Raw genomic sequence first — 16,518 nt, forward strand, 5'->3', positions numbered from 1 at the left:
TCCCCTCACACAGGCACAGAGCCTTGGTTTCCAGGACATGAAGAAAAAGAGAGAACTTCATTGTGGCTTGTGCTTTAAAAGGTGTCCAGCTGGACATTTAAGTTAATTTGGCAGCTCTTTTGTCACTCCTGGTATAAAGTGAAGAGCAGAGTGGCACAGGCCAGAACTGACTGAGAAATGAACACGGGAGATGCTGCATGCAGCTGTTCCAGGTGAGCACTGATGCTGGCATTTATTGCACATCAGGGGACAGAGCAGGATCCACTCAGAAACGGAACAAGGTGCAACCACCGTTTTCAAGGAGTGTGCACGATGGCAGGTTGTAAAAAGCCTTTTATAGAAATGACCTTATTGCAATTACACAGGGGGAGAAAAGGGTTCTCAGGTTACAGTGTACAAAATAAAGCACATTGTTCCAATGATGGACTTAAGGAGAGTCCCTAAGTGTCCTGGGACTGAACACGATCCAGCTTGAGACAGGGGTGAAATGTCTTCCCATTCTCTATCCTGAGAGATCTGAGATCACTAGTTTGTCTGACTTGTCTCCAGTTTCAGAGGGAGATAAGACTTCATCTGTGTAATAGTCTTCTTCACATGATCTGCAAAGACAAAAGGGATGTCTTTAAAAACCTGTGTTTTGGCTTTCGGGCAGGTTATTTGAGTGGCTACTAAACCAGCTGGCTAAAGTACAGTCGCATGCAGGGGGTGAGCCTCGAGGAGGAGGTTTGTAAGGCACTGGGGACAGGGTGGCAGTGATCAGCACTCTGACAGCTGACATGACTCTGCTCCCATCCATCCAGTCTGTCAGTTCCAGAGCAAACCTTCACAGGCGTTCAGCATGAGCAAGTGTGAATCCAGTTCAGTAATCACTGTCAGTAGCTCCCAGAAGCCTTAACAGCTCAGTGTGGAAGTAAAGTCATCCTGCCATGCACCCCAGGCCCCCGAGGAGACTCTGCTTGCTCAGGCTTGCTCAGGGACACCTGGATTCCAAAGCATCTTCTGGCTTAGGTGTGTTTTGACACCCACAGAAGAACAATTGTGGCCACGCTGTCGTGTTCCTCTCTCACTTGGTCTGTAGTTTAATATCCAGGCCCTTGCCTGTATGGCCTGAGGAGGTTTGGTTGTGTGGCCCCAGCTCCAGCCAGCTGCACTGGCTCAGGCTGCACTGGGGCTTTCAACCCATTCCTCTTCCTGAGAAATGATGTTTATAACACGTTTCCCTTCAGCCTCAGCACACTGCAGGTCAGTTTTTCAGGGCTCTCAAGGAAGTCAAATTGTTCCTTTTGTCCTGAAAGCAAAGCTGCTCACAAAGGCAATGTTGGAGCAGGTGTTCCAATGGCAAGCACAGGAACAGCTCTAGTGTGTTCAGTGGTAGCCTAGGCTGCAAAAAAGGCAAACTCCTGTGACACCCCAGCAAGGATGGTGCCAAGAAAGAACTGTCTCCCACTTCCTGTGCTCCTTCTCCCTTTGCTAACCCATAAGCAGACAGAGCAGATCCCTGGGAGCCTGTCAGGGTCTGCCCTGCCATGGGGAGGATGCTGTGCTGCAGCTGGGTGAGCCCTGTGTGAGGAGACACACAGCACAGACACCTTCCTGGACCACATTTCCATCCTCTCCTCTGTAAAAGAAAGCACCTGCTTAGTAATTCTGCCACCTTCTGGATTCTTGCACAAGTGGGAGGAGGGAAACAACGGTCTGGATTCTACAGCAGTAACTGTTCTGACCATGCATGCAAAGTGGCCAAAAAAATGCAGTTTGCACCTCCTCTGTGCCAGTGGCTCCTGTGGGGGGCTGTGTGGCCCTGCCTCCCCCAGCCAGGATAGGCTGGGCATGTTTGTCCCTGCCTCAGCTTCTCTGTCTCTCCTTCATACAATCACAGAATCAAGCCCCCTTGGTGTAAGATGATGCAGTTGAGGAAAACTTTTCATTCCATTTGAATGCTGTTCTTAGCAATGTTCCTTTTGTGTCCTCTTTTCCTTCAATTTTACCAACTTCTGTCAGCTTTCTTCCTTTTGCTCCTACACATGGAATGTGACCTCTTCCCTGTGTTGTTTACCTTGCACAGTCACCAGCACTTGGAGCTGCATTATTGTTTCTTTTCAGTTGCCTTTTGCTCATGGACTAACCTTATGTCTGTTTCCAGAGGAGCCTGCTGCAAAACCAAGGCTAATACCTGCACTAAGGGCTTGTGGTGGCCACGTCCAGCTGTTGGTGCTGCCTTCAGAGAGCAGTGTGTGTGTGCATTCACCAGGGACAGACTCTTCACACAGATCACAGGGCAGAGCGTGGCTAAGAAGTGTTCAGATCAGCTGAAGCTTCCAGTGAAATGTGGTGCTTGTTGTCTCCAGCAAGACAACACCTTCCTCTGATTTTTGATGACTGTAGCTCTCCATGGAGTCACAGCATCCTTGAAGTCACCACAAGCATCCACTGTCGTGATGAGATTCCCCTTCCAGGAGCAGAGAGCTCTCTCCTGGGCAAGCCTGCAGCCTGCCAGCCAGACACTGTCTGGTTTTAGGGACTTCCTTCGAGGGAGGCAGGGACAGGGCTCATTACCAATGTGGGACACACTAATTCATCTGTGATTGCTGACTGATGGTTGTTTTCAAGTATATTACTAAGACAAAGCCCAGATTTCGTCCTCTGCCAGCTAACTCAGCCAAAAATCCTCTGGTCTCTCAGAGCTCATGAATTGTCTTGAGTTTATCCCCACTCCCTGTTTCTGTCATCCTCTAAGGACAACAGAAATAATGTATGTGCAAAAACTCAAAGGCTGCTTTCTGGCAAATTTGTCTGGGCACCCAGCTCTTTGTTTTTCCTTCTCCCTCCCTTTTTTCTGCGTGGTCTGTTGCTATGCTCCACAAATGAGATCTAATCCTGCTGCCATGACTACAGAGCTTTTCAGGGGCTCTTAAAAGCAAGCAGCAAGGTTGCTGACATGCTCTTTACAAGAAGACACAGAGTTGCCTCAGACAAACTTCGCCAATCTGACATCACCTGCCACTTTTCCTCTGGGTTCTGGTGAGTTTGGGGGACCACGGTCCTGCAAAGCACTACTGACAGCCTCCTGTTCCTCTTCTGTGATGAGGGCACAGGTGTTGCAAAGCAGCTGCAGAGAATACAGCAGTTTCATCTTCCATCCTGAGTTACCTCATCTCCCATTGTGCAGGCCAGAGAAAGGCAAGGCAGCTCTGAGGGGATGAGGGAACAGCCCATAGCTGTTTGGATGCACATCACAGGCAGAGAGGGCAACAGCTCTCAATAGCTTTGCAAATCTCTGTGGCTAATTAATAGGTGCTACTGTTATCCCAAGCAATTTCCAGTGTGGGAAGTTTTGAAAATGATGCAATCTTCTCAGTATTCTCATGGCTCTACAAACACTGCTCCAGAATGGATGCAATCCTGAATCACACAAGATTCTCTGGATGCTTGTTATGTTAATCTGGAGTCTTCCAGGGAAACATTCTCAAGAAGGTACAGAACACAGATCTAAAAGACAGTTCTACTGAGTTTCCATTAGGAGCTTCTGCAGGATGCCCTTGCACACACAGAGGTTCTGGAGCAGCTGCTCTGCCTGTACTCACTGACTCAAGATGGCTGGAGTGTCTGTCCAGAATTTTACAGAAGGTTGCAAAAATGAGAGTAGGTATTGCAGAAACCAAGTGTTTTAAAGAAAAAGTCTCAACAAACTTGGTAAATGAATGGAAAAGCTTAAATACAGCTTATGAAGAGCACAAGCTAACAGGCAGAAGGTTTGGCAGAAAGTAAAATCCCTTGACTAAAGGAAGTCTCTGCTAGGAATAATAAGTGTAACAGAGCTACAGCTTCTAATCTGTGATCATGTGACATGGTCAATACATGGCCAAGGCTACCAAAAGTCACTTGGTACCTTTTTGTGTTTGGTTACCAAAGGAAAATGCTTTGTCCTTTTCCCCAGCTATCTTCACTAGTGTGTCACTGACTCACACAGCTGCCCACAGAGCCCTGCACCAGTGCTGCCTGTCCAACTGGAGCAACTGTTCCAGGCTCCACATGCTCCAGTGGCAAGTCCAAATGATTACTTCACTAATCCATTCCCTCTGTTATGAGTGCTATCCACATGCTCCTACTGGACCCCAGCTGGAGGCAAACAGTGTGTCCCAGGGCAGTGCCAGGGATGTGCTTACCCTTCCTGCAGCTGCTCATTCCCAGACTCCTCGGCCACCAGGATCTCATACTCCTCAGCTGCATATCTGTCCCACTCCGAGGGCTCAGGGCCGTCGCTGTCGAGGTCCTGAGGAGATCAAACAGTCAAGCACACAATGCCCATACCTCTCTAAGCTGTTTACTAGAGGTCTAGGCATGTGGAACAGCAATTCTAGGAATAGTGAGCAGCTGGATAGAAACAGCCAGTCACAAAGTACCTTAACTGAGAAATTCACAACTGTCTTAAGCTCTTTTCACATCTGCACATAAAGGACTATGAAAAAAATACATCTCAGAGTCTATAAGGCTCAGAGCATGACCTGAGCTGCCCACACACTGAGCCTGCTTCATTTCAGAGGTGCTGAACAGCAGTAACCACACCTTTCTCTGCTGAAGCTCAGCACACCCGGCATCTGTGCACTTTGCAAATGGCTGAAGAACTTTAAATGTCTCTTCATTATGTGTTAATTGGAACTGATCTTTTGAGGAATAGTTTGCTAAGCTTGGGCAAGTTTGAGAGAGGATTACAGGATAACATCCCACAAACATTTGGCCCCACTCAACTGCTCTTATGATGATCCAGTTTAAACAAACAAACAAACAAACAAACAAACAAACAAACAGAGTGGTTCTGGCTTGGGATATATTTAATCCTTGAATCATGGAACCACAAAGTTTCTCTTGGAGATTATGTGGGAACGGCTGTGAGGGAACCAGAGTTGGTTTTGGCATTCCCTCCACATTACTGTATTTGAGCAGATTAGAGGCTTCTGGGAGGCAGTCAATAAACTGAAGTCACATCTGGTGTCCCTGGCTGTGCAAGGGGAGCCAGGAGTTAAGGCCTTCACACCAGCAGCTGGCAAAGCTCAAGTCTCTCAACATCCCAGTTTGTGGGGAGCAACAACTGCAAAATCCAGAAGCCACACTCTCCCCCGGAATTTTCTCTGCTTGGGAAGAGAGGATGATGCAGGACAGTGCAGCCAGGCTGACAACCAGGTACAATCTGCCTTGGCCCCTGTGCTGTAAAGGTCTCTCTGGTTCTGTTTAACTGGTCTGTTGTGAACAAGTGCTCTTCCACTCAGCTGGATTCTCCCTACATCCAGAAGCATTCCACAAATGGGTTTGAGAAGGCCTGTATTTAGAAATAGAGGTGATTTGTACCTTCTGCATTGCAAAGGGATCTCTCTGTTCATTGTCCAGGTACTTCTCTAAATTGAAGAAGGTGTTGTAGAACACATGAGCCATTCTGCACCTCTTCAGGTCTCGCAGGGTTACTCTTCCTACAGAAAAAAACCAACATGACTGTGCTGCTGAGTTCTTACTTAGCCTGGAACTGTTCCTTGCCATTAGTTACAAGATAGGTATGGCCATGTATGACATATACAATGGTGTTAATTCCCAAGTCAGCCAAGGATTTAAAAATTATTCAGTGTATGGATATATTTATTAGGCTTCAATCTCACAGACATATGGAGGTGCTTCACATTCATGTGAAGCATGACAGAATGATGGTCCAGTTTCATAATTTGGACTGTCAGCACATCCCACAGCTGGAATACACAAGGTTTGTTGCTCCAGTGAAAGCAAGTTAACTCACAAAGTCTCTTGCTTTAGTATTTCAAACCTCCTGGTGCATAGCACTCTGGCACAACAGGCACTGTTCAGGCTTTGACCTCGTGCAGTACTTTCAGCCCTGTGGCTCTACCATAAGACTCTCCTCACTGACGGGTTTCACAGTGACATTACTTTCTCAAGCCACCATAGACCAAACAGGATGGGAACTCCCATTAAACAGGACTTACCTTCCCTCTCTGGCTTAACAAGATCAAGCATCTGACACAGCAAGTCCTGGAATGGCAGTGGCTCTATGCCCATCACCTCCATCCGCTCACACTGCTCCTCGTAGAAGTACTCCAGCTCGTACATGGACAGCACTCCATCCCCATCCAGGTCCATGCACCGGAACCAGTACTCAATGCTGGAGAGGGACAGGGACAGTGAGAGCTCAGCACTGCACTAGGCAATCCATGCTGCAGGGACTGCAGCAATGCACGTTCCCCTTCTCTTACCCCTAAGGCTGCCAAAGGCTGGCACACACTAGGGGTGAAGAGACCCTTTAGGAAGCGTCAGGGCACAGGCCAACACTAAAGCTCCCCCTGTTAGTCTCCTAGGTGGCTTGTGAGCACAGCCATGCTCAGAAGCTGCTTCACCTGGGAGCTGTAGCAAGTGCCCACAGTGCTCAGCCCAACAGGCTCACACAGGTTAGGGTGTCCCTGTCTGACTCAGCAGCAAGAGCTGCCAAAGACAACCACTCTGAGCCAGGACACTCACAGCCCCTGCATGGCCCTGCTGAGGGTGAGCAGGCATGGAGTGCACCCAGTTCCTCTGCTCCTTTACAGAGCAGGAAATGCCCTCAGGCACTGCACTCTGCATCCTCCCTTCACCTCTGGGTGGGCCAGCCCTGCACTCATGAATTTTTCTCATTTCTATTTGTAAGATTCCTTGGCCTAACTATCACATGCAGATCTGGATCAGCTCTGCACAACAGTCTCCACTGGCTGTATAAACAAGGCCATGGGCAGGTTTTAAAGTGGCACGGTGAAGTTTCCCTAACTTCTTACACACGTGAAGGGAATGAGCCTAACTCCTGCCAACACCTCAGGGGTTTGTCCTCAGAGCCAGTGCCTCATGGCACAGGGAACCAAAGGCACTGATGACTACCAAGACATTTAGCATCACAAGAAAACTCTGCTTCTACACAATTTCTCCTCAAGAAAGGCAAATGGTTCGGCCAAACCTCAACAGTAAGTTGCTTTTTTCCTAAAGAAAAAGTAACCCTTGTAGAAAGCAGAAGGTCACAGAAGTTTCTATACCTTATGTGCTCATCTCAATACTTTTATTAAGACACAGGAATCAGTCAGACCTTGTAGCACTCCTTTTGTCTTCCTCTGAAATCAGGAGCCACACGAAATCAGCGTAACTCATGCGACCTTCCTTTTGCACTTCAGTGCCTCTAGAAGACAGGTCAGGAAAATAAATTACAAATCACCAGGCTCCTAAGCACTCACAAGGTCATCAAACACACTTTCTGAAAGCTCCAAAACGTTAGTGAGAAAAAACAGGGCATCATCACCCGTGCAGCCTGTAGTCCCTGCACCACCAGGCACAGCGTTCACTGCCTGGCTCTCACCACAGGGCTGAGGCTCATCTACCACATCCCCTCCCACAGCAAGGGCTGGGCTCTCTTAGGAGGCTTGAGAGCAGTGCTCTCCAGCTATCCCTGTGTCACTATGGCGCACAAACACACATGTTACCCCTGGTTACGCTCAGCTTGAGGTCTAGAGGTGGCTGGTCATCCTATGGGGAAAGAGAAGTCTCACCCCATTTCCAGGCAGCTCCAACTGTAGCAACCTGTTGGAAGCCATTCTGGGGATTTCTGAGAGTAACTGGCATTTCTCATCAGCCTGACAGAAGTTCCCTTCCCTCCCATCCCTGAGCAGTTTGCTATTCCTCACCTCACCACGGCGCCACTGAATATTCGCTCAATGATCCTGTTTGATAAAGCTGGAAACAAAGAAAACATGGAGAAAATGAAGCTACAGGTCACAGGAATAACTACAGACCAGTTGTTGATGCCGAGTCCACAGGAAGCCATTTCCCACTGCTAAAAGAATGCTCTACCTACAGTGCCTAACCACTTTTTTGGCCTCTGTTTAGCAGCATTTTGTAAAAATCAGAGATGATTCTCCCAGTGTTTCTGCTTTTGTATCCTCCCAAGCACCACATTATCCTACAAAGATGGTAACTGTTACCTGCATCCTTGGGCATGGGCAGTGTTACTCCTACTTTGCTGCAGTAGGATTTGTCACATAGGCAAACCCTGCTGATGGGAGGCTCTCTCAGTGTGCATTGCAAAAGAAGTTCAGTTACCAAGCAAAAATGACACATTAAATGCCTAGAAAACACTTCGTAGCAGAGCACAGGCTGTGGCAACCCTGCTGCAGGGAAGGACAACGAGCAACAAGCATTTAGGTGAGGCTTTGCCACCAGGAAACGTGTGAGCCAAGCAGCAGGTACCAGTCCTGGGCACACTGAGCTCACCCTCCCAGAGAGCTGACCCCACCCCAGTATTCCATTAACTTATCCATGGCCCCTGAACCTCAGAAAACTCAAAGCATCTGCTCAGCTTGTGGACAGGAGTCCCACATTGACCTCAACTCTCCAGAGAGCATCTGCAAGCTGAAATTCCCCAAGCTTCACTAGACCCTGGAATTTCTCTCATGTGTAACTAGATTGCACTTCACCAATCTTTGAGGTTCACATGGGCTCATTCTGCTTGTCCCTATGTCCTAGTTCCTGCAAAACCCTCAGTAAATAATAAGCAAGTTCCAGGACATTAGCTTAGCTTGTCCTTCTGGCAGTGACCCACACATGGACACAAGCTCCACCTGTAGCTACTCGTGCAGAATGTAGTGTGTGCTGCATTTCCTTGGGTCCAAACCCCTACAAGTGGCTAAGTCAACACTGGTGTAGGTAACAAATTAACCAAATGCAAAGTAGGCATTACTCTTTGGTGGTAACTGTACCTTCAGCAATCCCAGTCATCTCACCACAGCCTGCAGGCAGCATACCTTGATCACTGTACCTAGCCAGATCCTTCTGGCTGATGTAAAGATCATGATCAGTGTCCAGCTCCCAGAATTTACAGTATATTACATAGAAGTGCTCGTAGGAGAAATAATCTGTGATCTGATTTATGTCATCCTCTTCTTCCAAGAGAGCAAGAGTCTGAAAGAGTACAAATAAAGTGGGAAGTTAAGCCTAGATGAAGAGGCAGCTCAGCAGTTGCAGTGCTCTGAGCTCCCTGGGCGCTGGGTGGACAGGGCTCTGAGAGCCCTTCACCTTCAGCCTTGAGACTTTATGGCTCTGAAGCACGGGCTAGACTTAAGCAGCCTTAGACAGTTTTAACCTGGCCCTCTTTTGGGTAAAACATACAGAGGACAGAGATCCAAATCCTGAATCCACAGGGATATGTGAGAGGGACTGGAGCAGGCACTAGGCTGTGGAGCTCAGCCCTCGAGGTGCCAGGGGCTGAGGGCTGGCTGGGAGGCAGCATACGGCTGTCCCAGCCCACGGGCTGCTGCCCCTCCTGCAGCTGTGCTGGCTGCTCAGTGAGCCACCCAACACGGGTGCACTGCTGCATCCTGCTTCCCTCCCTCCTTGGCCATACCAGGAGCCAAGCTGTGTGATGGAGCTTCAGAGCTGGTGCAGTCACCCCTTGCCCCCCATCAGGGCACTCTTGGCCACTCCAGTCCCGGGTGTTCTCAGCCCAGAGAGCTCCAGCCCTTTCCCCACCTGGCTCGGCTCCCCAGCCCAGGCCCAGCTCCCTCACCACACAGCCACGGGAGCAGGGAACACAGGATCTTGGTGACACAGAAACCAACATACTTGCAAGAAGTTGCTTTTCCTCAGCTCTGTTAGAGTGATCTTCCCAGACCAGGATCGATTGACTGTGTAGAATATTCTCTGTATAACCTGCAACACATGAACAGCACTCTTGAAACCAAGCCCTGGAACACATCAGTTCGGGAATTAAACATGGAACTTTGTGCATTCATTCAGCATAGGGGAACTTCCTTTTGAGAACTGTTTTGTGATTCTTTTTTGTGCACCTACTACATGCTTAGCTCACTATGCAGTCTGAAAATAACATTTGCTTCTGAACCAGCACTGTCCATTTCCACTCTGCAAATATTTTCTCTGCTCTTAGTTCACCTCTCTGAGCACACAGATGCATTATTTATGTCAGGGAACATGTTCAAAGTGCTGATGAATCACTTAGAAACTCAGTTTCTCAGGTGTTAGTCACTGTAGCTTGCATGGATCTCAACTGAAATAGGGTTCTGCACCAGAAAAAGACATCAGGACTTCAGCAGAGGAAAAAAGACATGTAAATGTAAGGCACAGTTGATGTCTGACCCTTTGTGCCTGCAACAATGCCTCATCCTCTGGTGACTCCACTGAAAGCAAGCAATAGAGATTATCTGTCTGCAATTATCTTGGGGAGGTGTTAACCTCTTTGGTCTTTCCTGATCTCCCTCTGGTGAAAGTGAGTAGCATCCCTGGGGGGAATGCACAGAGTCCTGAGAGCCCAAGAGAAACAGTTCTCAGGGCAAGACTGAGCATACTGCCAAGCACCTGACAAAGCAAGCTGAACCTCTCCTAGTCCACTCCTTGTCAGCTTGTATCAGCACAAAGCAAGGAAAACACAAGTGTTACCAAGCACATGCAAGAATAAACCTAACAGGGCAAACAACAACAAATAAACATCATCAGCACTGGAAACCAAAAATGAGAGAATTAATGTGACTGTCAACACTATGGAACATAATCCCTGTTGACCACATCTGATACAAACCTTTGATGTCTCTGACATGATGTTGACACATTATCCTAGAATCTGGGTAAGCCTTACTGCACACTATTCCAACAAAAAAATAACGTTACAGGGGTTCATCCAGCTCAGAAATTAAATGGGATGGTTTAGCCTCTTAGCCAGAACTAGCTTCAAGTGGGCAACCACCACTGCAGGGCCATGCCTGGACTCAGTCACACAAGTGCTGCTTCTCAGTCCAGAAGAGATCTGGAACCAGGTATGAGTGCTCCCAACCATCTGCTGTGGGACCAGTGAGACAGCGAATGCTGATGGAACACAGTTTTGAGAGCAACAAGAATGGTTGGAGGTCCTGAAGTGTATCCCAAAGAGAGAGAATTAACAGACTGAGCTGAGCATGGCACTTGCTGCTAACACTGCAGGCCCCAAGGGTGGATGTCCTGAAGGTGGGTGGCAATTGAGTTAGAAACAAGCTACAAAAATAAACCTATCTTAATTGTAGCAACCACTGAGCAATGTTCTGTGGCCTGTGCAGCATAAGAGGTCAGACTAGGTAATCACAAAGATCTTTTCTGGTCTTAAGCACAATGAGAGAGCTGTATGTTTGTTTCTTCTCTCATGCCTCTGGCAGCCACTGCCATTCTGGGCTCTATTTTTGGACTTTGTTTGGCTTTTGCTTCCAGATTGCACAAGAGCTCAGAGACTGGAGTGGGTCTCACCTCATACATAATCCATTAGCACACCTGACAACTTTGTGGCAAGTCTGAAAGCTGCAGGGTGTTCACACCTTTCCAAGAACTCAGAAATAACAATCCCAAAGACCAGAAAAAGGACCCCATACCAGGAACTCTTCTTTTCCTCTGCCTGCAGGGTAATAAAAGACAACAAACCATCCCCATTTGTGACACATATGAAACTGCTCCTCCATCAGACCACACTGACAAAGATGTTCCATCTGCTCCCTCCTCACCTAGCTGTAAAAATAAGGCATTCAGAGGTAAAACGGGATCTCTTTTCATCTCTTTCACCTCATCCAGTCACTCAGTGCAGACTTTATTAACCAAATAATGGCCAAATAATGTATGGATAGTACATAGTGTATATATCAGTACAAAAAATCTCAGTATTTCTCTTTGGTTTTCACAGCCTGGAAAAGAAAAACTGCCCAAGAAAAGCATTTGGGAAACACTTTAGAATATAAATGCCCAGCCTGAGATGATTTGCAGCATGTGAGCCACACTGGTCAGCTATACCTTACTGACAGTGGTAACTGGCTCTGCTTTTCCCCAGCATGAAAGTTTATTCTGAAGTCACCACATTATCACAGACTCACAGAACACCCTGAGGGACCCACAAGGATCACTGAGTCCAACTCCTGATAAGCTTTTGGAAGGAGGAGCCTCTTCCTATTTGCCCATTATCCTCATGCACTTGACCTCCAGGACCCAAACCACTGATGGGTTTTGGTTCCCAGGAAGAACAACAGCCAAGACCACTTCTGGAAAAAACCACACAGCTTTATTACCCCCTGTAGCCATCCTCCCCTTCCACATTCACACTGCACAGACTGAAGCACTGTCCCACACGCACTGTGCTGTGCCAAGCTGCTTTTAGCTGACTCCTTTCCAACAGCAGCAGGTACTGCTATCTCTGAGCCTTGTTTGAACCTTCTGGCACAAGTCACACTTTAAATTAAGCCTTACAACAAATGCCACGGGATATTCTGCAATGTCTTCACCAGCTTCAGGAGTCTCTGTTGAAACAAACACGAGGAGTTCAGTATACTGCAATCACCACCGCACAGGGACTGACAGACAATTCCAGCCTGGGATACCCAGAAGGCACCTCTGACAGGTGCAAAGGGAGGCAATACAAATTGAAAGGTCAGTCTTACCCATCCTAGACTGTCAGCTCCCTCTCCAGGTGATTTCCACCAAGTGATACTGCATCCAGCAATGAACAGAGAGATGTCTCTTCAGGCCTCATCTGTAACACAAAAATGAGCTATAATTCTCACATGGGCAGCAATATAGAGCATTCTGTCACTGTAAGTAGGTATAAGGCACTGTACCTTGAAGCAATCAAAATGATCCGAGTAGCCTCAAAAATCCAAGCACAGAGCTGTTTCCTTCATTCCCTCCTGGTGCAAATACTGGATTTTGTAAGGTTAAGAGGACAAGTGCCAAACTGTCTGCGTGAGGAGAGGTGAGAAACAGGAACTCCTGGTGCCAGAGAGCAGAGCACTGAGGATGGGCACAGCAGCCCTGACAGCCTGTCTGCCTCCCCAGGCCCCGAGCCAGTGCTGGCCCAGGGCCCCGTGCTCAGGAGGAGCCTGTGAAGCAGTGCTGCCCTGCCCATGTGAGCAGACTCTGGGCACAGCTTGCCTTCACCAGCTTTGCTGCTACATAGCCCCTGTCTCACCACCCTTCCTGGCAGCCTGGGAGCAAGGCCAGGAAGCCACCTCTGTGCCGGTGCTGTGAGGGTGCCTGAGGGTGCAGCAGAGAGCGCAGTGCTGACACAGGCACTGCTGAAGGGACAGGTTCTGTGCCTGTGCTGCAGTGCTGACACAGTTGGAGGTCCTGCTCAGGCACCAGGGAAGTTGTGGGGGAGAAGAGAGGAAGGAAAAGGTGTTGCACTTCAGCTATCTCAAAGTGGAACCTCAGCCTCACACAGCTGATGTGTCAGACCGTGACACGCACTGCACCCCGATGAGGCCCAGAAAGTGCAGCAAGGTGACTGTGGGGGGATGACTCTGCAAAGACATCTGTTTCCTGCCACAGCCACCTTCCACACTCACCCACTCACCTGCCTCCATAATTCCCTGGCCATTCCTACACCTGCTCTGGACAGTTAATGTATCTGTTTTCTTGCTCCGTCGGGACTAAGTATGTTGATACACATGTTCACAGGTATCTAAAACATTTAGAACTGGTTCTCGTTACACATACTCATGAAACATCAGCGTGATAGTCCAGGGTTTGCCCAGAGCAAGTGTCTTGCTGTCATCTGCTCCTTGCAGCAGAGGAACAGGCCTGTGTGTGCCAGGAAGCTCCTGGCTGCCTGTGTGGTGCAGCTGGCCCCACGCAGCCCTGGCAAGCAAACAGGAGAAACCTGAAGCCTTGAGCCCTGTGGGGACACAGCTCCCATCAGGTCTGCCACTATTTGAATCTGGTACTGCTGCAGAGATAAAATGTCCTAACATTCTTATCCTTTATCCACATTCACATCCGACACGAGACAAGCTAAAGGCTTAATAATTTCCAAACTTCCTGAGGTAAAGCAGCAGCCTAACTGCTGACTGCAGGGCTGGAACAAGGCTGTGGAACAACCCAACACCAAACAGCAGCCACAGCAGCTCAGAGACATGGAAAGCCCAGCAGAGCTCTCTGCAAGCAGAGCTGGAAGGTAGATGCTGGTGTGCAATGGATGCTTTGTACTGGAGAACAGTCACAAATTCCATCTCAAGTGACAGAAATCTTCCAAAAGCCTTCCAGGTCTCAGCAGCCCAGCACAACTCAGAGTAACTCAGCAGCTCTCAAAGCCCAAAGGACCTCTCTTTTTCCATCACCAGAGTTACAGGACAAAAAGTGTTATATCTAGAATTGCTTAAGACCAGAAAGAATCACCTTTTGAATAACCCTTTGTACACACAGACAGAGTCATTTGCCCCTTGGAAGCAGTTCTGAAAGTAACTCATTAGCAACTCATGTTCTTAAACTGGATGAGCCCCTGATGAGAACAATGGCAGGTCACCCAGGGAGAGCAGATGAAAGCAGCCAGGCCTACCGTTGTAATGTACCGCGAGTGGAACTCCGGAGCATCCTTCAGGAACGTCAGGCCAGGATGTGTTTCCACCACATCCTGCAAGACAAGAGGAATGAAAATGAACTCTGTTTTCTTCTCCAGCTGCTGGGTTTTACAAAGTAACACTTTTGCTTACTTTTGAAACTGCACTTGCAGCACTATCAATAAAACCAAAACAACAGCTTTTAACCAATGTGTCAAGTGAACCTTCTGGAATTACAAGCACAACACATCCACTGGGCAATACGCACCTGTTGGGCCATTGTGATTTACTTAAGGATAGAAAAACAAAGGAAGAGAGTTAGTGAGTGGATGAAAACTCATTGTCATTGAAGGAGACAAAAATCAGTTAGCTGACCATGCAACTCTCTCTCTTTTCCTTCCATTCCTTGCAGATATTAACACTCATTAGAGCTAAGTGTCAGAAATGAACATTTCCTGAGAAAGTCACCTTCTCTGGCCTCCACCACAAAGAAAGCTCTGTGAGCCTCAGATTGGTGGCAGATATGACTAATGCTTTTCCAAAATGTACTTGGACTACATGTGGAGATGCCTCCTTCTGAAGATCAAGTTTTCCTAAGTCAGACACTGCCTGTGGTGCCAAATCTGCATGATCAGATAGGTGGAGAACCTGCTCAGATCCTGAATGAATCAGTTCAGATCCTGCAGGAATCAATGCCTCTAATCTCTCCGTGGCTGACTCCTGTACCCTTTAGTGTTCCAAGTTCAGCTCTGCCTGTACCACACCATGGTGCCCTCAGAGTGTGATCTGACCAAACTGGGCAGTCTGACACTGTGTCTAACGTGATGATGTAACGTGGTGTAACTTTGCCAGTCTCTGGTTGCATGACAAGAGTGTACACGTCTCTGATTGCACCAGGAGCTGAAAAGCAGAGCTGCAATCAGACAGGAAAGGCAGTGTGCCCAGTGGAGAAAAGATGAACATGAGAGGATTTACCCATCACAGCCCCATTTTTGTCTGAGAGACAGAGACATCCAGTGCAGAGACAAAATCTTTCCCCAAAGCAGCATCTCCGCAGAGGTTTTGCCCAGAGGGCAACACAGTGTGAGAAATCTAGGGATTTCTAGGGAAATCTAGGAAATCTAGGGTGGAAGAGATCAGAAAAAGAAGCAACAGATGATCAGAGGAACAGATAGACCCGAGTTACAAAGGACTAGAAAAATCTCTGAACCTACCCAGAGCCTGCCTTAACAGGCACAAATAACTAAACAATGACACTTTGTTCAAGACATCACATCTGAATAAAAGGAAAAGAAAGAAACTGAGTCAGGATGCACAGATTTAGCCTGAGCATTACGAAGACAACAAGCAAGCAGTGAGACCTGAGCACTAGCAGGTTTAGAGGCACATACACAGAGAGCAGTTGGGACCATGGAAATGTTGCCAAGATTTCCACGTGACACTATCTGGTAGTCTTGCCAGGCAAACTCAACTAGAATTGCCTTGCCAAACAACCTTTACAGCTTTGCCAATAAGCTTTTATGTTGTGCTTGAGCACGAAGAGCACCATGCATTTTCCCCATATCCATGTGGAGAAATGGGGCAGATTTCAGCCTGGTTACCAGGCACTGACACAGACCCTGACATGGCCTACACACAGCTTTGACAACCCTCAGTGGCTCCAGCAAGATCTGCAGCTGCTTGGCACTTAGGCAAAGGAGCCCATTTGAAATGCTTCTTGCTATGCCACTGCAAAGCAAAGCCCCCCAGGTGCTCTCACATCACAGTCTGCTTGTCCCTGGGAAACACTCACAGACATGGAAATGAAGGAGCAGCAAAATAACCACAGACCTGTCCCCACCCATCCCCTGCTGAGCTGTGCAGGTACCTGGAGCAGTGGGATGAAGTCTTCCTGCTGCAGGTAGTCACAGCCAGGCTTGGCCAGGAGGGACATGAACCTGGACACATCGTCGTGGCAGTTCCGCAGGATTCTAGGAGAGAGGGGAGGGATGGCTCCAACCACTGTGTGCCTCACAAGGCATTCCACAGGGCTGTACCACACAGTAGACATACACCTACCCTCTGAATTCTGCAGGAGGTGACCTCAGACTACAGCACCCTTTGCCTTCAACATGTTTCAGCAGCACCAAGGGACTTCTACCCCACAGAGCTT

At 48.2% G+C, this 16,518-nt stretch overlaps 1 protein-coding gene across 1 annotated transcript in view; it reads right to left on the bottom strand.

Annotated features, from left to right (window-relative positions):
• Positions 1 to 4,162: 4,162 nt before the first annotated feature.
• The window catches only part of PPP2R3A (protein phosphatase 2, regulatory subunit B'', alpha), a 29,394-nt gene continuing 17,038 nt past the window's right edge, over positions 4,163 to 16,518 (bottom strand). The window contains exons 4-12 of the mRNA XM_009085224.1: positions 16,234 to 16,336; positions 14,366 to 14,440; positions 9,634 to 9,720; positions 8,817 to 8,973; positions 7,701 to 7,749; positions 7,109 to 7,198; positions 5,988 to 6,163; positions 5,347 to 5,465; positions 4,163 to 4,273 (exon numbers count right to left, since the gene is read on the bottom strand). Coding sequence (XP_009083472.1) covers positions 4,163 to 4,273; positions 5,347 to 5,465; positions 5,988 to 6,163; positions 7,109 to 7,198; positions 7,701 to 7,749; positions 8,817 to 8,973; positions 9,634 to 9,720; positions 14,366 to 14,440; positions 16,234 to 16,336 — 967 coding nt within the window. The remainder of the gene's footprint in view (positions 4,274 to 5,346; positions 5,466 to 5,987; positions 6,164 to 7,108; positions 7,199 to 7,700; positions 7,750 to 8,816; positions 8,974 to 9,633; positions 9,721 to 14,365; positions 14,441 to 16,233; positions 16,337 to 16,518) is intronic.

Source organism: Acanthisitta chloris, unplaced genomic scaffold (assembly GCF_000695815.1).
Source record: "Acanthisitta chloris isolate BGI_N310 unplaced genomic scaffold, ASM69581v1 scaffold30590, whole genome shotgun sequence".
NCBI classification, from domain to species: domain Eukaryota; kingdom Metazoa; phylum Chordata; class Aves; order Passeriformes; family Acanthisittidae; genus Acanthisitta; species Acanthisitta chloris.